This window comes from Arachis duranensis, chromosome 10, assembly GCF_000817695.3.
Source record: "Arachis duranensis cultivar V14167 chromosome 10, aradu.V14167.gnm2.J7QH, whole genome shotgun sequence".
Taxonomy (NCBI): domain Eukaryota; kingdom Viridiplantae; phylum Streptophyta; class Magnoliopsida; order Fabales; family Fabaceae; genus Arachis; species Arachis duranensis.
In genome coordinates this window covers 81179700-81203532 of record NC_029781.3, presented here as the reverse complement: position 1 = coordinate 81203532, position 23833 = coordinate 81179700, and the positions used below count along the sequence as shown (strand labels likewise).

Sequence of the window (23833 nt, the reverse complement as noted above, 5' to 3'; positions counted from 1 at the left end):
CCATCTACCTCCTCATTTGAATCTCTCTCTCTCTCTCTCTCTCTCTCTCTAACCCTCTTGCCTCCCACTCTCTCTCTACCCCTCTCATCTCTTCAGCAGCCCACTCCTCTCCGGAAGTCCCCTCCAACGTTGGCAACCCCCTCCTTCTTCGGCGTTGTTCATCATTTTTTCGCATCATCATTGCTGCTGCTAGATTCTCCCGTCCTCTTTTTCTTAGGCGCTGGTTGTAACACCTCGTTTCTCCACAAAATTTATTCTCAGAAATTCTGTGATGAGAATTCGATAAATATCCAAGAATCACCTTATCATATATTATAAGGCGGATTTATATTAGATAAGTGAAAAGAATAAATATGCTGTGAGAGATAAAAACATGTCCTAAGGCAACAACCGTACTGATAACGATGAATTTGACCGTCGAGTTAAATACATCTATAGAAACTTTACTACTAGTTTTTCTTGATTGATTTAGCCTTGGTAAAGTATTCTAGATATGATTTGGAGCCAAGATACTCTCTGCTACTAATTCCTTAATTGCCGGTTGTTTAAATTGATACGGTTTAAAGACCGATAATTTTACAGTTTAATCATTAAACTGTATTTTTTTTTTGGCAATTAGGCCATAACATCAAGGAATTATCTTCAATCAAAATTCATGAAGTCTCTTGTAATATTACCTAGAGAAAAATAAAAAACTGAAAAATTTAGCCAATCTTAAACCAAACCAAATCAACTCTATTCTTTCATAATCAAACTGATTTTTCTTTAGTATAAAGCCACAATTTTCTGTCTTCCACATTTTATCATCACACCTCATCAATCTTATTCTCTCAACAGGATGAAACCGCTTTCTTCTCATCAATATTATTCTCATCAATCTTGAACCAACACACATTAAACCGCTTTCTTCGGTTCAATCAAACCAGGATCAAAAGTATACACATATCAAGAACCCCTTTAACCATGATAAAAGCCCTAATCATCTTCCTTCTTCGTCTGATGAACGAACTAAAGAGGAATACTCAACCCCAGTTACACCTCTTGCTTACCTCCTACAATGATGGCCTCTGATTAGGTGTTCCCTGAAGAAGAAACCAACGCAGCACTCATACCACCTTTTCCTATTTATATGCACACTGCTTCTTCTGGGTCATCACATGAGAGAGGGAGCTGGCCGAGAGGAAGTGAGGAGGAGTTCTTTGTCTTCTTCTTGATTCTTCGTTGCACCATCAATAGAGGAAGGAGAGTGATAGCAAAGAATGGTGACTGACCAAAACAGAGAAGGAGCCACACCAACGTTACCTTCTTCTCCTTCCAATTCGAAAACTCTGATCATTCCTCTTGCTCCATTAGAACTCTGTTAGAACAGCTGAATCACAAGCCAAGAAGGGACTGGCCAGAGCTTGGAGGAAAACTAACCGAGAAAGGAAGAGAGAGTTTGAACCAAGTGTAACCAAGAGTGAACTCCAACGAGGTAGGGGTTGGGCTAGTTTAATTGCATGTTTGTGATTATGTGATTGATGATATTTGATGATGAAATAAATGGTTGCTTGATGTATTTGCTGCTGATTAAATATAATGATTAGGACTATAGTGCTATTATGATGAATTATTGCACTATATTGCTCTTGAATGATTATCTAATGAATGAATGATGAAATGAACAAGAGCTGAGCTCTTCGGTATGTAAGGTTAAGATGAACAAGTCTATGAAAGTTTAAGAAGTATAGAATCATGATTAGAAGAGGATTAGAAGCTTAGCTAACGGAATTGCTTAGTTAAAACCTAAGCCAATAGTTGTAGAATCTGTTACCAAATTAGGCAGCAACTTGCTTGAATTTATGGGCAAAATCTAGCCATCCAAAATAAAGGAAATAATTATCTTAGAAATCCTTGATGAGTTCAGAACCTTCCCTAAAAATTTCAGAATTTGTTAATGAGAAGGTTGGAAGATAAAAATTATTGAAAGTAAATGGTTTCTGCTGAAAAACCTGTTTTAAAGCTATTGCAGCAGCAACTTCTAACCTATGTAACTTTTAAATTCTCATGAATTTTAAGATACGACTAAATACATTTGAGAGATTGACATGTCAAGAACAATGTGACCAAATTTTAGGATAAAACCATTTTTATATACTTAATTATGTAATTTACAAAATGACAAGTTCACTGTTTGATTGACATGCAATCCTGTAACTCGTTTAGTTATACCAGCCACTTGTGTGAGCTACCGGTATTGATCCAGAACTTGATTTGGTGTGCAACTACTTGGGGGTAAAACTTTAGGGTGTCTAATTTTATTTCCTCAAAAGCTAATAATTTTTTTAGTTATACACTTATACATTGGGAGTTATAGATTTTACAAAATTACTGCACACTGTTGGCTAAACAGAATTTCCATATTTAGAGCAGTGACTTCCTAGATGTATAACTTCTAATCCAAAAGGGCTGTTGAGGTGAGACCAAAATCAAATAGAAGCCTATGATGTCTAGTTCATTCAGTTCAAATTTCAGAGCCATAGCAATTATAAAAAATTAATTATGCACTTTAGAAATTAACCGGTTCACTGGTTAACTAAACAAAACCCTCTCAAAAATAGAATATGCATAACTTTCGTTTTCGAAATGAGAATGCTTTGAAACTTGAACCAAATAAAAATTAGGAGAGTCTAGTATAACCATACCAAAGTTGAGAGTTTTTATTTCTAATTTTTCAAAGTCTACTACTATTTGCTATTTTTTTGAAGAAGTTACCAAACAGGGCAGTCGAATTTTGAATATTTATAAAAAAATTCAATTCTTAATACAAACACCCAAAACCAAAACTAAACTGACCCTTAGAGTCCCTGGAACACGTCCATTAGTAAATTGAGTTACGCTAGTATTTCACGACATATATCCACCTTGCGAAGATACAAGGTGATGTTGTGATGTTCGGAAAAATCGGTACATGGGTCTCGATTTCTCTTCAATAAGTAGAGCTAGACCATCCAGAAAAATGTGATTCTTAATTCTTTAGAAACTTTAGTTTGATACGTACGCGTGAATATAAAGTTTGCTGGATTCGGAGGTCGTTTGATAGTTTAGTATAAAAAAGAAATTTGATAGTTTTTAGTATAAAAAAGAAATTGGAACGTCGGGGACATTTTATAGTGAAAGATGAGAAAAAAGTATAAGAAAGTTTAAATGTTTGAGAAAATATTAAAAGTAGTGATCCCTTACAGAAAAAAAGATACAGAGTTAAAAGAGCTATTCCCAAGATGCCTTATGCCTCAGTCAAAGAAACATATTGACTGGGCAGAGAAACCCCGTCCGCAAAAATGTTCGGACTGGGCAGAGACCCAGCTAAAAAAAATGTACTAGTTAGGCAGAGTTGCTAGGTGGGGACGCCCACTTTAAAGCAGAGTGGTATTTGATTGATATGGGTTCGGCCATATGGTATCCCGTTTCTCACTGAATGCACATTTGCTATAGCAATATTATGATTATAATTTTAGCCTGACTGACACAGGTAAATCTGTGTAGCTTTGGTATTTGACTAACATGGGGACACTCATGTGGTACCTGTGCTGACTGATTCAGTGGAGAAACTATATCCGGGATTCGTCCCGGGTAACATTGGGTGTGGGTAGCTAACCGATGTATGAGCTCATGCCCTGCACTAGGAACATGCATGCATCATATTGTTTGCACATTTGCTTGTATTTGTTTATTGTTCATTCTTTGTGTTTGCTATTTGCTATGTTCTTTGTGTGCTTGTTTGTATTTATGATTTTTCGTGTTTATATGTAATCTATAACTTTTGATTAGGATAAGAGGAAAGATTAATAAAAAAACTCCGAAAAGTTATGAATACAGGAAGGAAAGAAGAATTAGTAAAAGAATTAAGGTTAAGAAATTAAGTAACAGAATAAATCACGATGTTAGAGCCAAGAACTCTAGGAACAACAAGAAATATCACTCATAAAATTAACTATTTTTAGTTTGAAGATAGCTCATATAAGCGTTCTATCTTAATTTATGCTTTGATTCTGCAAAAAATGTTTTGGTAAGACAAATAAGTTATTTGATATAAGGAATCAAATTGGAGAAAGGCAAATATTATGTCTAAAGTAATAATAAAATCTTGTGAAGGATTAGAAGTTTCTTAAGAACAACATTAAGAAGAACAAGAGTATTCAAGAAACTACTAAGAAAAACAAAACATAGAAATTTGATTTACGTATGTCACTTTGTTTCTCAGTCCCGTGTATCTAGTGGAAGGTTTATCTATACAATGCTTACCATATATTATATTGTGCATTTCAGTCTGAAGAACCCTAATAATTCTCTCTTTTGATTTCATATATTTAGCTGAGAAAGGAATTAAGATCCCTAGCTAGCTACTTGGGTGTCGTTTTACTAAGTGATAAGATACTAATGAAAAGACAGCGCAAGTGTTGTTTTATATGTTTTTTATATGAAAATTTTGTTGATTCAAATTTTAAATTGTGGGGGAAATGGAAGGTATGTGAGGATGAGGACAAAAGAAATGAAAAGCCGAGACAAGAAAAGATATGGAATGAAATAGTGGGCAGCGAATGGATCAAAATTCTTAAAAAGATAGTAACATGCATAGTTGTAAGAACCGAATCGATAGTTGTAAGAACCGAATCGGTGATCAAACTGGTTAGGTTACTGGTTTACTAGTTCACTGATTTAACCGATAAATCACTAGTTAAAATGGTAAAACCGGTGCGACGTAAATAAAAAATAAAAAATAGTAAAAAATTTAAAAAATTTAAAATACATATCTTCGCTATTTTAAGAATAACCAAGTCTCAAATTCTAAAGATAACTAATATAAAGATAGATATGAAATTAGTTAGTACTATTAGAATAGTATCTTAATTTAACACAATAATATCTAACTTTGTGCTCTGCCTTCTATACTTGATTGTTTTTTAAAGATGGCAGCATTAAAGTTTAGCTTCCTTCTTATGCCATTGTTTTCTAATGTTGTGATTATTTGCACTATCTGTCTAAGCTCATTTCAATGTCCATTCTTTGGTGATGTTATTGAATAATTCAATGAGGCATACATATGCCACATTTAATAACTCTCTCTCAGGATAGAAATACGAAAGACACTGGAAAACACAAAAATCAATTTGGAGTAGGAGATAGATACAAAATCATACAAAATGTTTTTATTCTGGAATAAAATTTGACTAATTTTCTGTCCACCGAAAAACTTTCTATCTTGTCTTTGGTTTTTGACTCGCTATTATTTTTGTCGAGACACATATTAAAGACAAAAAAGAAATATGACTTATTTGCTGACACTTTTTTCTTGCACTTATGAACAAATAGCTTTACTGTAGTTAGTTATGTGTTTCCAGTGTTATTTGGAATAACCTCTTGAAGTTATACAATAATATTTTTAGTGCTCATCACCCTTCTGAAATTGGCGGGACTTTGCATTTATCAACAAATTCAACAAGTTATAATTAGCAATATAATATAAATAGATTTATAATTAACAATTTAACATCATTAATTAGTTACTCACTCCTTTAATCAAATTAAAATCCAACTGAATAACTAAAAAAAAGAAACAGAGATAATGGGTTTCATTTTCACTTCACGAACGCACAAAAGCAAACTTAGGCGAAGGGGAGGCAGCAGCGATGGAGAGGACGTGACGACGACAACGACGAAAGATGCAGAACAATGAGACACAACGAGACAGGTTGCTTGCGAGCCAAAGATGGGACGACGCCGGGAACCACAGACGCGACATCGACGCACCAAAACCGGCGACGAAGCAGAGGAGACGGCCGGCAATCGTCAGTTCTAGAGTGAGATTGTGAGAGACTGAGAGACTATGATGTGATGAGGTGAGGAAGAGAGACGGTCTTCGAGCTCCTGGGGATGGGTAGCCATTTTTTTTTTGTAAACGACCAAAAAGTTGTCATTTTGGTAAGGGAAAAAAAAGTTTCGAACCGACCGGGTTACACAAAACCACCGGTTTGTAGGTTTTTATCAAAATCGGATGGTTTAACCTGATTCTCTCTAGTTCTTTACCTTATGCGGTCAGATTGCTTAATCGAACCGGCCAAATGACCAATTCACCAGTTTTCCAATCGGTCCGGTCCAGTTTTTATAACTATAGTAGCATGAGAATTGTTCTGATAAGGTTAATTGAATACCCAATAATGTGGGCGGTTGGTTTTTGTTTTCAATGCTGAATGAAGAATTTCATATGCTTATATATAGAGAAGTAATCATATGAGTGTTACGTACAGCAATAATAAAAAACTAAAATATTCCCCTCTTTCTTTCTTACTATTAAGCACTTATTTACTTTTCTCTTACTACTAATATAATATTAATATATTATCTTTATAGTAGTATAATAGTATTGGTAAATACAGATAATAGTATTTTTCTATTTATACTTTATTTTATTACATCTTCCTTATTTATCTTATTTATTTATTTATTTCACAACACGTTATTAGCACGAGACTCTGATCAAATTTTTAAGAAGACTCAGGTAACAAATTTTCATTATGTCGAAACTCTCTCATCTTGAATTCAATGCGCTTGATATATCTGGAAATAATTATTTATCATGGATATTAGATGCTGAAATTCATCTTGATTCAATGGATCTTGGAAATATCATTAAGGCTGAAAATAATGCATCCCAGAAGGATAAAGTCAAAGCCATGATTTTTCTTCGTCGTCATTTTGACGAAAGATTGAAAAATGAATATCTCACGTTAAAAGATCCTGCAGATATTTGGAAAGACCTTGAAGAAATGTATAATCATTAGAAAACGGTGATACTTCCTCAAGCTCGATATGAATGGACGCACTTGCGTCTACAAGATTTTAAATCTATAAATGAATATAATTCTGCAATGTTTCGAATCATCTTGATAAACCACTATTTTATGGTTTATATTGTGTTTTATTGAGTGGTTTTATCAAGCTTTTCACCCACTTATTCATATGATTTACATGTATTTACAATTCCTTCCTAAAAATATCCTATGATTAATAACTTGCTTCCTAAGGACTTTTTTGTTGTATATTTTTATCTTCCTTCGTACCATTCGATGCCGTGATCTGTATGTTAAGTGTTTCAGGCTTCATAGGGCAGGAATGACGTAAGGAATGAAGAGGAAGCATGCAAAAATGGAAGGAACACAAGGAATTGAGGAGATGACCAGCGAGAAGTCTCACGGTCGCATGGCTCACGCGACCGCGCGAAATAGAAGGAATTACCGTGACGCGCTCGCGTACCTGACGCGACCGCGCGGACTGGAAGCTGCACAAACGACGCGAAAGCGTGGACGACGCGCACGCGTGGTACGAGAAATGCTGAATGACGCGAACGCGTAGACGACACGGACGCGTGACGAGCGCGATCTGCAGAATTACAGAAGTCGCTGGCACAGATTTCAGGCCGCGTTTCAACCCAGTTTTCGGCCCAGAAACACAGATTAAAGTTCGGGAACATGCAGAGACTCAGGAAATCAATTCATATCAGATCATAATTCAATTTTAGGTTTTAGATGTAGTTTTTAGAAAGAGAGGTTCTCTCATCTCTCTTAGGATTTAGGATTAGGATTTCTATTAGGATTAGGATTGTTTCTTCGTACCAGGTTCAATAATTTATGTTTCTCTTCTACTTTTATTTACTCTGATACTTTTATTTGTGTTTGATTTATGTCGCCCAATTGGCTTATGAATATTGTCCATGTTAGAATTGACATCTTTATTTAATATAAATTGAGGTATTTCAGATTTATATGTTATTGATGCTTGGGCTCTATCCAAATTATTTTCATTCAAGTAGATTTTATTCCCTTTTGGCTTTGGTTGATTAATTGGTAACTCTTGAGTTATCAAACTCAACAGTGGTTGAAATTGGCAGATTCTAATTGATCTAGATCGCTCTAAAGCTAGTTTTCCCATAGGGATTGACTAGGACTTGATGATCAAACTAATTAGTCCACTTGACTTTCCTTTGCTTTAGTAAAGGTTAATTAAGTGGGAAAAAAATTCAATTCTCATCACAATTGATAAGGATAACTGGGATAGGACTTCTAGTTTTCATACATTGCCAAGAGTTTTACTAATTATTAATTTATTAATTCTTTCAATCTATTTCTCTTGCTAAAAATCTTTTTCAAACCCAAACACTGTTTTTCCATAACCAATAATAAATCATACTTCTCTGCAATTCCTTGAGAAGACGACCCGAGGTTTAAATACTTCGGTTTATAAATTTATTGGGTTTTGTTACTTGTGACAACCAAAACGTTTGTACGAAGGGATTCTCTGTTGGTTTAGAATCTATACTCACAACACGATTATATTTTTACAAAATTCTTTACTAGCAAAAATTCTAACGTCAAAAACGCGCCGTTGCCGAGAAATTGCAAACGTGTGTCTTATTATTGGTTATTGTAAATATTTTTTCAAAAAAAAATTTCAGATTTTAAAATTTTTTATCTTATCTTATCCTTTTTCAAAAATTATATCTTTTTCAAAATATTTTCTTTTTGTTAGTTTTTGTTTTTATTTTCTTCTACTACTATGAACTCTCACCCCTTTGGCTGCGAGTCTGGTTATGACTATGTTGCAGGAAGAGAAAGTTATAACAGGAATATGCATCAAGGTCAAAGCAATCGAAGATGGACGGAGCCAAGAGGAGCTGATCAACCCTTTAGGCGACAACACCTTCCAAGATATCATGGACAAAGACCATTCTATAATGCATACCAAGCTGATAGATATGGTGGACCCCCTTGCAGTTACCAACAAGCCCCCATCATATGCCAATAAACCACCTCCTCAACATAGCTTTAAACCACCACACTCACAAGCCCCTTTCCACCATTCACCTCTATATGACCCCAATCCTTATTCACTACACCAACCACCAAATGAACCATACACAGAACCACCACCTAAATATACACCATCTCCTTATCATTATCAAGATGAACCACCTTCCTACCATGAACCCTTTCTCCCAACAAATGAACCCTCCTATCCACCTCAAACCTCCATGGAGAAAGCATTTGTCGATCTAAACTCTACTATACAAGCTCTCGCCGCCTAAATCGGACCACCAAATACCTTCAAGAATCAACTCTCAAGCTCTAGTGCACTTCCTTTTCAACCACAGAATGATCCCTCCATCCCATCACCACCATCCATGGAAGAGCACCCACATCCATCAATCCAAGAGCAACATGATCCCAACGATACGATTGATATGGAACAAGAGAGAGAGGATCGTCTTCGCGAATTCATACTTCATAAGGAGTTAGAGGAGGCACTAAAGGTGAAGGTAGAAGAGACCCTTGAAGGTGAAGGAGTAATTGAAGGGAGTTGTCATGGAAAGGTAATCATCAATGAGAAACAAGAGTCAAGGGATTATTTCCAGGAAACAGTAGATCAATTTCATGCAACCCTTCATCAATTCGAGCAAGCAATAAAACAATTACCTTCCAAATGTTCGGACACTCAAGGAACCCCCATGGCTTCATGTGGAGAATCTAATGAAGAACGTAGCATGAAGGAGACACTAGAGACTCCAATGGACAATAAAGAGCATGACTTTGCATTGGAACAAGTGGAGGATGCCATAATAGTTGTAGAGGAAGAAGTGGTTGAAGACTTAGGAGATGCAGAACTTCCATAGGAAACTCAAGTTATAGAACCTCATTCCAAGACGTTTGAAATTGATGTTGAGGAGGGTGTACAACCTCCAAGGCATATCATGGTTGAAGACTTGGAAGAGGTTTATCAAGAGATGGAGATTCAAGAAGAAAAAGCACAACCTCCCATGCTCTTGGTAAGCAATGAAGAAAAGATTAAAGTGGAAGAAAGCTACCAAAAGGAAGAGGTTAAAATTGAAGAAGCTTGCAAAGAGGTGGTAGTTGTCAAAGAAGAACACAAAGGAGTAGAGCTTGCAAGTTCATTAGAAACTCCTCCCCCTAAGTTGCCATCATCATTCACAACATTCAAGTGGGTAAAATTCATATCCCTTAGCTTTCTAATTCCACTTGAATATGGGCTACTAGAGACGGATGGTCAACTTAGAGTTCTCTGAGTTCTCTGTGGCATCAAGAGTAAAAGGAAGATGGTTAGTGGTAAGAGTTGTCCTGCAAGGTTCAACATGGTTGTATGCTCAAAATTTAAATGCAAAGGTTGGTGTAAAACTCAACTGAATGGGTCTAGGAAGTTGTTTGGCCGCTTCAGTGAGAATTCAGATTGCCTGCCACCCGGTTGGAACACTAAGGATCAACAAGAAGATGGGTGCAAAAGCAAGGTTTGGGACCCCGGAATTTATTATGGCAATCAACACTCTTGGGGCCTTGTCACTTGTTTTAACTTACTTGAAGGCTTTCTGCGCCTAGTTTGGGATCCCGGAGGCTGTGAGAATTCCAAATACTGGTGGAGATTCTTGGATGAATACAAGCACAAGCCACCATAACAAGGAGCTCACCAGAATGTCCAACTTAAGGACTTTAACTAAAAGTGCTAGGTGGGAGACAACCCACCATGGTATTATCATTCCTCTTTCAGTTTTAATTCTAGTCTATTTTGTTTGTTTGAGTTTTGATTGAACCTAAAATTTTGCATAACATTCATTGCATTCTACATATTGCATCAAAAAAAAAGGAGAACACACACGCGACGCGACGGCGTCGTCGACGCGTCCGCGTCGCAGGTGCATTAGGAAGAAAATAAATCGAATAGAGAGTCACGCAGGAGTGTGGCTGGAGGCGTGCCTTTGGCACAAATCATCCCACGCGACCGCGTCGCTGACGCGTCTGCGTCATGTGGGAAAAATGCCTTCCACGCATCCGCATCATCCACGCGAACGCGTGACCTGAAATTTGACGTAAAAAAAGGTGCACGACCGAAAGTTGTGCTGGAGTGGTGCTGGATTGGTGCTGAACGCGCAAGCCTTACCACGCGGATGCATGGCTGACGCGTCCGCGTCATATCCCTATAATGGCCACTCACGCGATCGCGTCGACCACGCGACCGTGTCGCTCTGGAATTTGGCAATAATGAATTCTGAACAGAGTTGTGCGAGCGCGAGGCTGCCCTCGCGCCAGTAGCATAAAATGCGTCATGCGTCCGCGTGACCAACGCGACCGCGTCGAATAATTTAAGCGCAAGTCGCGCGTCCGCGTCGATTGCGCCGCACAGCTTACCCTAAATTGCCAAAATATCTTATCTTTTCTTCCCCAATCCTAATTTTTTCTCCCTTCTTTCTTCCTTACTTCTTTCTTCTATTCTTTCCCTTTTCATTCTTCTTATCTTTCATTTTATTTATTTGGATATTTCATTCATTGCATCTTAATTTTGTGTACATTTTTATTTTCCTTTCTAAATTCATTATTTTTTCTTTGGTGTTAAATTTTTCTTATTTAACTGTTGCATCTTCTCTTTATTTATTTTGGGTGCTTAGTGACTTGTTTTATTCTTGTTAGGTAATATTAATTAAATCAATGCCTATCTTTTATACTTGTATTACTTTTGCATTGACATGAATTTATATTATCTCTCTTTACCTACTCTCTTTCCCATTGTTACAATTTTTGCACTCTTGATATGTCATTTGCTTCCACTATTTTCTTCCTTGTATGTTGTAGCTACCATGTAATTGAGACCTTTATTATTTGGCATTAACATCCATATTTCATTTATGTTCTTATCTCTACTTCTGGGTTACTTTCCTTCTTTTTCTCTTCTTTCAGGATGGCCACCGATGAAGGGAAAGTGAAAGCTTCTAAATGGGGAGACAAACAAGTCAATTTGCACAATCTATAGCGAAAGGCATCAGTTAGAGCACCCGTCCACTTATACATCTTAGCATGCACCGAGGACGGTGCAATCTTTAAGTGTGGGGAGGTCGATACCGATCTCCATGGGTTAGTTATTTTCTGACTCAACACCAATGTTTAAACTTCTCTGTAGTTAGTTCTTGCATTTGCATGTTTGATTGCATTATAGTTAGATTTTGTGCATATTTTACCACCACTTGGTTGAAGTAATAAATTTCTTTTCAAGACTTTATTTTATAATATTTCACTAATTTAAATTAAAAATTAAAATTTTCTATGTGTTAAATTTGTTTGAAGATTGTAAATTGGAACATGGTTTTTGAGCTAAAGAACACACACCATGTTAGAATTTGAGCTTATTTACATGGCTACATTATTTAACCATAAATATTTTATTCTTGTGTATTTTCTTGTCTATGATTGTAATCTTTATTTTGTTCCAATCTATATGTCCAATATTTAGTGTATTTACATGACTGCATATGATTGAGGCCATTACTTGTTTTAGCTCACTTATCCCAAAAAGCCTGCCTTTTTATGTCACCCTTGTTAGCCACTTTGAGCTTTTTAATCCCCTTCTGTTTTATAACCACATCACTAGCCTTAAGTAAAAAAACAAATTAAATATCCCAATTGAATCTTTGGTTAGGTTAAGATAGAGGTTGTGCATCAACTAAGTGTGGAAAAACTGTGGAAACATGGGTTAATAAGGGAATGTAACATGTTTCTAATTCTGAATATTGGGAAGTTTGGGTATCTACTCATGTAAAACAGAAAATTAAAAATTTCATATGCATTGATATGTTATTTTAGTTTTTATGTCTCTATAAAAAAAAGAAAAAAAAAGAAAAAAGAAAAAAAGAAAAAATATATATATATATAATATAAATAAATAAATAAAGAGGACAAAATTACCCCAATGTTAAGATCAATGCATATGTGACACAAATTAAAAGAAAAGTTGATGCATGAGTATGTGATACAAAAGTGAGAATTATGGGTAGCTAGGCATGATTTTAGAAGTTATATAGAATGTATGTATGTTAGGTGATAGCTCAGGTTACTCAAAGATTCAATTTATAACTCACTTAGCCATACATATATCCTCACCCTTGCCTTGGTCCCATTACAACCTTGAAAAAGACCTCATGATGTTTGTATGTATACATTAAATATTTGTTGATTGGTTAGATGAAGAACAAAGTTTTAGAAAGCATGATTAGAGAAGAATAGAGTGATTGACCCTAGACACTTGAGAGATTAGAGTGCATATACACTACTAGGAGGGTTCAGTGCTTAATTCTATGTTCCCTGCTTTCATGAGCAATCTTCTTCTTGCAAGTTATATGTACTTTATTTTGTGATTTGAATTAGTGAAATCCAGCTCATATTTATTCTTGAAGGATTTATTTACTTTTTCACCAAGTAAGTAGAATCATTTTTTGCATGTAGTTGCATTCACATTCATAGGTTGCATTGCATGAATCTTGCCTTTCCCTATTCATTTATTTGGTCTCCTTGAGTTTAGCATGAGGACATGCTAATGTTTAAGTGTGGGGAGGTTGATAAACCACTATTTTATGGTTTATATTGTGTTTTATTGAGTGATTTTATCAAACTTTTCACCCACTTATTCATATGATTTGCATATATTTACAATTCCTTCCTAAAAATATCATATGATTAATAACTTGCTTTCTAAGGACATTTTTGTTGTATATTTTTATCTTCCTTCGTATCATTCGATGCTGTGATCTGTATGTTAAGTGTTTCAGGTTTCATAGGGCAGGAATGGCGTAAGGAATGAAGAGGAAACATGCAAAAATAGAAGGAACACAAGGAATTGAGGAGATGACTAGCGAGAAGTCTCGCGGTGGCATGGCTCACGCGACCACGTGAAATAGAAGGAATTACCGTGACGCGCTCGCATGCCTGACGCGACCGCGCGGACTGGAAGCTGCATGAACGACGCGAAAGCGTGGACGACACGTACGCGTGGTACGAGAAATGCTGAGTGACGTGAACGCGTGGACGACATGGACGCGTGACGAGCGCGATCTGCAGAATTACAGAAGTCGCTGACACATATTTTGGGCCGCGTTTCAACCTAGTTTTCGGCCCAGAAACACAGATTAAAGTTCGGGAACATGCAGAGACTCAGGAAATCAATTCATATCAGATCATAATTCAATTTTAGGTTTTAGATGTAGTTTTTAGAAAGAGAGGTTCTCTCCTCTCTCTTAGGATTTAGGATTAGGATTTCTATTAGGATTAGGATTGTTTCTTCATACTAGGTTCAATAATTTATGTTTCTCTTCTACTTTTATTTACTCTGATACTTTTATTTGTGTTTGATTTATGTCGCCCAATTGGCTCATGAATATTGTCCATGTTAGAATTGACATCTTTATTTAATATAAATTGAGGTATTTCAGATTTATATGTTATTGATGTTTGGGCTCTATCCAAATTATTTTTATTCAAGTAGATTTTATTCCCTTTTGGCTTTGGTTGATTAATTGGTAACTTTTGAGTTGTCAAACTCAATAGTGGTTGAAATTGGCAGATTTTAATTGATCTAGATCACTCTAAAGCTAGTCTTCCCACATGGATTGACTAGGACTTGAGGATCAAACTAATTAGTCCACTTGACTTTCCTTTGCTTTAGTAAAGGTTAACTAAGTGGGAGAAAAATCCAATTCTCATGACAATTGATAAGGATAACTGGGATAGGACTTCCAGTTTTCATACCTTGCCAAGAGTTTTACTAGTTATTAATTTATTAATTCTTGCAATCTATTTCTCTTGCTAAAAATCTTTTTCAAACCCAAACACTGTTTTTCCATAACCAATAATAAATCATACATCCCTGCAATTCCTTGAGAGGACGACCCGAGGTTTGAATACTTCAGTTTATAAATTTATTGGGTTTTGTTACTTGCGACAATCAAAACGTTTGTACGAAGGAATTTTCTGTTGGTTTAGAATCTATACTCACAACGCGACTATATTTTTACAAAATTTTTTACTAGCAAAAATCCTAACGTTACACCTCACGAATGAAATTATGTGGGAAAAAGATAAAACTGATCATGACATGTTGGAGAAAACTTTCTCAACCTTCCATGCCTCGAATGTGCTCCTGCAGCAGCAGTATCGAGAAAAAAGGATTTAAAAAATATTCTGAGTTAATTTTTTTCCTTCTTGTTGCTGAACGCAACAATGAATTGCTACTGAAAAATCATGAAGCGCGCCCAGCTGGTGCTACCCCATTTCCTGAAGTAAATGCGGCAAATTACCCCAGAAGAGGTAAATGGCAAGGTTTTAATAACAAGAAAAATTATGGGAGAAAAATGAATTATATTCAAAAGAGAGGATTTCACCAAAAGTGAGATAAAGAAAGAAATATCAGGCAGAATAAATCAACAGAGGATAAGTGTTTCCGTTGTGGTTGAAAGGGCCATTGGCCACGTACTTGCCGTACCCCAAGGCACCTAGTCGATCTTTACTAGGCATCCTTGAAAAAGGAGTACAAGGGAAAAGAATCGAATTTCGTTTCAAATAATGCTGAAAATTCCACCACTCATTATGATGTATCTGATTTCTTTGAGGATCCTGAAGGAAATATTGGTCATTTGATCAATGATGGAATAGTTTAATGTGTGAGATTGTTAAGCATTCATGTAAATAAATAATGTAAAGAACTTATTGTTAAATTTTATTTTCTATGTATTTAAGTTTCAAATATGATGTATATAAACAATGAAATATTAATGTTTATGAATTTTGAAATCATTAAATGTGTCATGTTTTAAAATAAAATTTTAGTATATGATATTATTGTTCTGTATAGTGTTTCTTAGAAAAATAATTCTGATCAAGTATTTAATTTAACTGTACATGCTACTCATTTTATTATTATTTGTCTTTGAAGAGAATGGCAAGGATATGTAATGAAGATGTATGCCTTGCGGATAATGCAAGTTCGCACACTATTCTCAAAAGTGATATATATTTTACCCATCTTGTGCCAAAAGAAGAATGTGTTAATACTATAATTGGCTCAGGCAATGTGATTGAAGGCTCCGGAAGAGCTATAATTTTGTTTCCCAGAGGGACAAAATTCATAATAAATAATGCACTGTTGTCTACTAAGTCTCGAAGAAACTTGTTGAGCTTTAAAGATATTCGCCGAAATGGATATCATATTGAGACTATGAATGAGGGAAGTCATGAGTACTTATGTATCACAACTCATGATTCAAATAAAAAGGTTATATTAGAAAAATTGCCCTCACTTTCATCCGGGTTATATTATACCAAAATTAGTGCAATTGAATCACATGCCACTTTAAACCAGAAGTTTACTAGTCCAAATGAATGCATAACTTGGCACGACCGATTGGGTCATCCAGGAACAACCATGATGAGGAGAATTATTGAAAACTCTCATGGACATTCACTAAAGAACCAGAAGATTCTTAAAACTAGTGAATTTTGTTGTGCTGCATGTTCTCAGGGAAAGTTAATTTTAAGGTCATCACCAGTAAATGTTGGATTTGAGTCCTCTGAATTTCTAGAAAGGATTCAAGGTGATATATGTGGACCTTTTCATCTACCATGTGGATCTTTTAGATATTTCATGGTCCTAATAGACGCATCTTCGAGATGGTCACATGTGTGCTTATTATCTTCTCGCAACCTGGCGTTTGCGAGATTACTAGCTCAAATTATTCGATTAAAAGCACAATTTCCAGAAAATCCAATCAAAGCAATTCGTCTTGATAATGCTGGTGAATTTACTTCCCAAGCTTTTTATTCTTATTGTATGGCTAATGGAATAAGTGTTGAACATCCAGTAGCTTATGTTCACACACAAAATGGGTTAGCAGAATCACTTATTAAACGCCTCCAATTAATTGCTAGACCCTTGCTTATGAGAACAAATCTCCCAACCTCGGTTTGGGGGCATGCTATTTTACATACCGCAGCACTTATTCGTTTGAGGCCAACGAGTTACCATAAGTTCTCTTCTATGCAATTAGTCTTTGGCCAGCAGCCAAATGTTTCCCATTTAAGAATATTTGGGTGTGCGATATATGTTCCTATTGCACCACCTAATCGCACTAAAATGGGACCTCAAAGAAAATTGGAAATATATGTTGGATATGATTCTCCCTCTATAGTGAGGTATTTTGATATACAAACTAGAGATGTATTTAAAGCCCAATTTGCAGATTGTCATTTTGATGAATCAAAATTTCCAACATTAGGGGAGAGAATAAGCTTCCTGAAAAGGAACTTAATTGGAATGCATCATCCTTGATGCATTTAGATCCTCGATCGGGGCAATGTGAACTCGAAGTTCAAAAGATTATACATTTGCAAAGAATAGCAAATGAATTGCCTGATGCATTTTCCGATACAAATAGGATAACCAAATCTTATATACCAACGAAAAATGCCCCAATACGAATTGATGTCCCAGTTGGACAAATTGCCACCGAAGCAAATACACGCCAGAAGCGTGGCAGGTCTGTCGGTTCCAAAGACAAAATTTCTCGAAAGAGAAAAGAGGTAAATATTATTCCTATTGAAAAAGACATAGTAAAGACACCTGCAGTTGTCCAAAATTCTGATATAGTTTTAACGCCAGAAGACGTTCAGGTACCTGAAAATAGTGAAAATGATGAGATCTCGATAAATTATGTCTTTACGGGAGAGAAATGGGACCGAAATAAGATAATTGTCAATGAAATATTTGCATATAATGTGACATTAAATATCATGCATGAAAGTAAGGATTTTGAGCCAAGATCAGTCAAAGAATGTCGACAAAGAAATGATTGGCCAAAATGAGAAGCAGCCATGAAGGCTGAATTAGACTCACTTGCAAAATGTGAAGTTTTTGGACCTGTAGTCCGTACACCTGAAGATGTAAAACCTGTTGGATACCGATGGGTATTTGTGAGAAAACAAAATGAGAAAAATGAAGTTGTGCGCTATAAAGCCCGACTTGTGGCACAAGATTTTTCACAAAGGCCCGGTATAGATTATGAAGAAACGTATTCCCCTGTAGTGAATGCGATAACATTGCGTTATTTGGTCAGTTTATCTGCATATCATAAACTACATATGCATTTAATGGATATGGTAACAGCCTACTTATACGGCTCATTAGATCAGGATATCTATATGAAAGTCCCTGAAGGACTAAAGATATCTAAACCATCCAATGAATATTCGCAAGGGTTATACTTAGTCAAATTGCAAAGATCTTTATATGGTCTGAAGCAATCTGGACGAATGTGGTATAATCGTCTTACTGAGTATCTGGCCAAAAATGGATTCAAGAATGATGATATCTGTCCATGTGTTTTCATAAAGAAAACTACATCTGGATTCATTATTATTATTGTGTACGTTGATGATTTAAATATCATTGGGACTCCTGAAGAGATTCCAACAATAATAAAAACTCTAAAAGAAGAGTTTGAGATGAAAGATCTTGGAAGGACTAAATTTTGTCTCGACCTGCAGATCGAGCATATAAAAAATGGATCTTTATTCATCAAACAACATACACAGAAAAGATCTTGAAGAGATTTTATATGGATAAGTCACATCCCTTGAGTACCCCAATGATCGTAAGATTTTTGGATGTGGAGAAGGATCAATTCCGTCCTAAAGAAGAAAATGAAGATATCCTTGGTCCTGAAGTACCATATCTTAGTGCCATTAGAGCGCTAATGTATCTTGCTAATAATACAAGACCCGATATATCATTTGCTGTGAATTTACTAAAAAGGTATAGATCCTCTCCAACCAGAAGACATTGGAGTGGAATCAAGCAAATCTTTCGATATCTTCATGGAACGGTTGATATGGGATTGTTTTATCCCTATGGATCCAAGTCACAACTAGTTGGCTATGCAGATGCCGGATACTTGTTTGATTCACATAAAAGGAGATCTCAAACAGGATACATATTCACATATGGTGGTACAGCTATATCTTGGAGGTCCAGGAAACAAACGATTGCTGCAAACATCCTCTAATCATGCTGAAATACTGGCGATTCATGAAGCTAGTCGCAAGTGTTTTTTGCTGAGGAGTCTGATTCAATATATTCTGTCATCATATGGACTGATTGATCATAAGATAGCTCCAACTGTCCTGTTTGAAGATAATACAGCATGCATTGCTCAACTTAAGGGTGGATACATCAAAGGTGATAGAACAAAGCATATTTCTCCCAAATTCTTCTTTACTCATGATCTTCAAAATCAAGGGACAATTGATGTCCAACAGATCTGCTCAAGTGACAATCTGGCAGATTTATTTACAAAGTCACTCCCAAAATCCTCCTTTGAAAGATTGGTACATGAGATTGGGATGCGCCAATTTCGAGACATTAAATGATGTCGGCAAGAGGGGAGACTACTCTTTTTCCCTTGGTCAAGCTTTTTTTTCCATTGGGTTTTTCTTGACAAGGTTTTTAATGAGACAGTTCCCATCACAAAGGATATTGTACTATTTTTCCTTCACTAAGGTTTTTCCCACAAGGTTTTTCTTTAATAAGATTTTAATGAGGCAATATTTCTAAATGGGCATTCAAGGGGAGTGTTGTGATAAAGTTAAATTGAATGCCCATTAGTGTAGGCGGTTGGTTTTTGTTTTCAATGCTGAATGAAGAACTTCATATACCTATATATAGAGAAGTAATCCTATGAATGTTACGTACAACAATAATAAAAAACTAAAATATTTTCTCTTTTTCTTTCTTGTTATTAAGCACTTATTTACTTTTCTCTTACTACTAATATAATATTAATATATTATCTTTATAATAGTATAATAATATTGATAAATATAAATAATAGTATTTTTTATTTATATTTTATTTTATTATTTTTATTTTATTTATTTATTTATTTATTTATTTCACAACAGAAATTAATTATTTTGATCGTGCAACATGCTAGTTAATTCTTTTTGTTTGCCAATATTAAAATAGAATTTTCTTCCAAATAGAGTCAAAGATACCTTTAGAAATTAGAATTGACCTCATCTACTTGTGTATATACGTATTGTACAATGGACATTGGATATCATTCGATACCAAATACATGTTACTATATTAAGTGGGTTTGAATCACTATAATTTCGTGGAACCAGAGTGGATCAAGAAATCTTTTAAAGAGGGGACCGAAAATTAAATATTTGTATAATTAAATATTGTATTATATAATTGATGATATTATTTTTTATTATTATTTTTAATAAAAAATTATTAATAAGTGTTATATTGAAATAGAAAGTTTTATTAAAAAATAATAATTTTATATTTAATATTATTCATAATAATTAAAATTTTAATTTTTGTCTTTTATTATTATAAAGAATGTAATATGAATAATACAGATAAATTATTTTGATATTTTNTAAAAAAATAAAAAATAAAAGCACAATGAAAATGGATTAGATCAAAATATTTAGTCAAAAAAATATAATACACTATTAATATTCAAAATATAATAATTGGAATTTAAACTCAAATCATGAAATAAAAAGTTTTTATAATTAGTTATTAAACTAACAACTCAATTTTAAAATTAAATACATCATCATATAATATATAAAAATTTTAAAATTGTCTGGAGCCATGAACCCACTTGTTATACTTTTAAATGTGCAACACAGAAAATAATGATATTAGAAAATTTTCAAGCATATCTCAACAAGACAACAACTGTATTATGCACTGTGAAATAAAATATTTTAGAAGTAGCGTTATTATATTATATATTATATATTATATAATTCATCTTTTGTTAAAAAAGTCATGGTAAGACACAGACTTCATTAACATCTCTTGTTTGGAGTCTTTTTTTTTTTTCTTGTTTACTCAAATGGTATCCCCCAACAGGTTTATGACTAATTCGTCGTGGATTTGAGTTTCATTTAAAAATCCGTTGCAGGTCAATAAATTGTTGCATGCATAAGGCATATTCGAACTTCCAAAACTTACTTACGAACGAGTGAGCTGACCACTCGACTAACCCAAGTTGGTTTGAGTCCATGATAAAGCATGCTTTCTTTTGGTCTTGTTTCGGTTACCGAAATTTATATTGGGCCCAGCCCAGCTACGGGCCCTCAATGAGAAGCCTGAGAAGGTTGGGGGGTTTGACGAAGATTCACGAGAAGAGTCTAGCTTCAGTTGCGGTTGTTGCTGTCGTTGATTCTAATTGTTATAGTTCCAAATTATAATGCAGATTCATCGATTTCACAAATAGCTTTGAAGTTAGTTAGAATGGAGGAGGTGAAATCTGCAGTGGAGGAGCACATGGATCTCATGGCGGATCTCGTCCAGAAGCTGTCTTCCGAGCTTCGTGCCGGCCTCCGCCCCGCCTACGATAACTTCATCGGCTTCTTCCATGCCATTGATTGGAAGGTAAGTTAATTCACAATTGAATTCCAAATCTGTGTGGATCTGCGTGTTGATTAATTAATAATGTGTGTTAAGAATGTGGGAAATTGTAAGAGGAAGAGAGAAGAGAGATGTTTTTAGAAAACACAGTAAGAAAGATGAAAAAAAAGGAATGAAATGAAATTGGCAATCTGAAACTGATTCTGTTAGTTGCCTCGCTATTTATATTGGCTATGACTAACAAGTTCATTACAAGAATAGCTTAACTAATCATTCCAATAATCATCTAACAATATGTTATTAATTGCTAGCCATACTCTAGCTAAAATCACATAAGGGGTCAGGTAATAATGTGAAATATGGATTTGTTAATTCTGTTATTATTTCTATTCAGTTAGTTAAGACGGTTAGTTGGTTGTGTTTCAGGAACCATGGTTGATTGGTTTGGTTGGGTTCCACATAGTGTTGCTTCTTGTGACTATCATCACCAGGAGGAAAACTAACTTCCAGATGTGTTTGTTTCTTCTCACATGTATGAATATGATCTGTTACTTTTCATAATATGCAATATTTATGTGAAATTTTCAGATTCCTGTTTTCATTTTGATTTTGATTTTTTATTTCATGTGTGCGAATCCTTTTTCTCTCTTGTCGCATTTGATTTGATCATTGTGAACATTTCTAAACTTGTCACATAAGGAAGAGGGCCTACGGAACTAGATATATTTGTTTAGGATGATCTTAACTAGTAACCACTGGTGAATGATGCTGATATGAAATATCGTTTTGATTTTTTTGATTTACTAAATGAATGTAGCTAGAATGCAGCAATGTGTTTAGGACTTGGGAGTATGACAATTTTGTAACAAGTTGTTAAGTAGGTGAATCATTGGAAGTCACTAAATCTTGAAGATATCAATGAATTTCTCCGCGATTTGTAATACCATTTAAACATCTCTATTATATTCATTGACACATCTCTTTGTGTGGTTGAATGGCAGTCTTGAAGATATTCTTGAATTTCTCGTCTTTATGTATCTTTTCTTACTGAGAGAATGTTCTAATGCAGTGGCTGGTGTATATCTCGCTGAGAGGCTTAACACTGTTCTGAGGATGAACTCGAAAAGCTTCTCTAGTCAAAACTATTTTGATCCAAATGGACTATTTATCTCAGTTCTTTGGTCGGGGCCCCTTCTTGTCATTGCTATGATAATTCTGGTTAGTATTTTCCATCATGTAACTCATTTAAATGATAGTCCTCTCTTCTTATTCAATACATTATTAACTTGAAGTATCTTGTCTCTGGCAGATCAACACACTTTTCTCCTTGTGTTACTTGATTGTTAGGTGGAAAAGAGCTGAACTAAGACATCGTGCAAGCATTGCTCGTAATAAGGAGGAATAGTTGTTCATACTATCCTTTTTTTTCCTTCCGGATTAAACTCTTAAGGAATTTCGTCTCAGTGAGGAGATCAGATTACATGGTCGTAGAGATGGTTCTTTTGTTGTTGTTTTTCTTATTTAGTGCTCATTGTTATATACCTTCTTTTCATGTATACTTACTACACTATTCAAAGGGGAAGTGGGGGTATAATTTTACCCCTTTTAGCTCGTGTTCATCATAACCATGGATAATTAAGGATGAGAACCATTTCCTTTATTTATTTATTTTTTTGTTTCCTTGTTGAGAGCAGTTAACTTATTTTTCTTCAATACTGGTGCCATGTAAACTTCGTCTGGAATTTGACTATTGGTTGGCTCTTAAAATTTTTGGAATATCAAAGAGTAGGGCAAATGCTGTATGTAAATTTGTAACGGTGTGTTGGTGTATAAGAACATTTTGACGGCAACGGTGTTCATACGAAGCATTCATGAGAATTTTTATTTAGTTTTTTGAGTGAAAATTCGTTCTGTATAAATCATGAAACAATGCAAGGAAATGCACAGGATAATGCAACGTGTAAAGAGCTAGTTGAGAAAAAACGTAAATAAGATTAGCGGTTCCCTAATACTTATGGGATCATAGCTAGTTGAGAAGGTGATACTTTTGAATCTTCATGTTTAAATTGTACAGTCAAGCAACTCGCGATAGTATAATACTGATACACAAGCAACCGGCTCAATCCTTTTATGTGCATAATTGCATTTGGTTATGCTCGAAAGAATAATGAAATTGTTATTGAAATATAGGAACAATTTTAAAATCCGCAATCTCCCATAGCCTAATAATTGCAGTCTATCTATATCATCATTTTGTAACGCGTGCATTTGGCCAATAGCCGTTTGAAGCTTCAACGGTCGAGTAATTTAAAAAATCAAATTAAAAAACCCTCTATTCCCCATTCTTGTCTACTCCCATTTTCCCTTTCCTCTTGCTGAGAAAATTTTCCGTCAAAGAAGAAGGAATGGCTTCCAAATCAAAAGCTGAAGAAGAAGAGGAGGTAAAGATCCCAGTTTTCACAGTGCTGAAGAACAACACGATCCTGAAGAACATCTTCATTGTCAACAAGCCCCCGTCACCGTCAGCCTCAAGAAGCTC

The 23833-nt window shown here is 35.1% G+C and overlaps 1 protein-coding gene across 3 annotated transcripts; it reads left to right on the top strand.

The window, feature by feature from the left end:
- The first annotated feature begins 979 nt into the window (after positions 1–979).
- On the top strand, positions 980–22954 carry LOC107470509 (uncharacterized). 3 transcript variants are annotated; one of them, XM_052255195.1, is made up of 5 exons: positions 980–1474; positions 21140–21318; positions 21721–21826; positions 22364–22512; positions 22604–22954. In XM_052255195.1, the coding sequence occupies exons 2-5, from the start codon at positions 21178–21180 to the stop codon at positions 22697–22699; spliced, it is 492 nt and encodes a 163-aa protein (XP_052111155.1). In that variant the 5' UTR covers positions 980–1474; positions 21140–21177; the 3' UTR covers positions 22700–22954. The 3 variants fall into 3 exon arrangements, with proteins under 3 accessions (XP_052111155.1, XP_015945399.1, XP_015945398.1); XM_016089913.3 differs by lacking the exon at positions 980–1474 and having other exon boundaries at positions 21003–21318; positions 22642–22954; XM_016089912.3 differs by lacking the exon at positions 980–1474 and having other exon boundaries at positions 21009–21318.
- Positions 22955–23833: the final 879 nt, after the last annotated feature.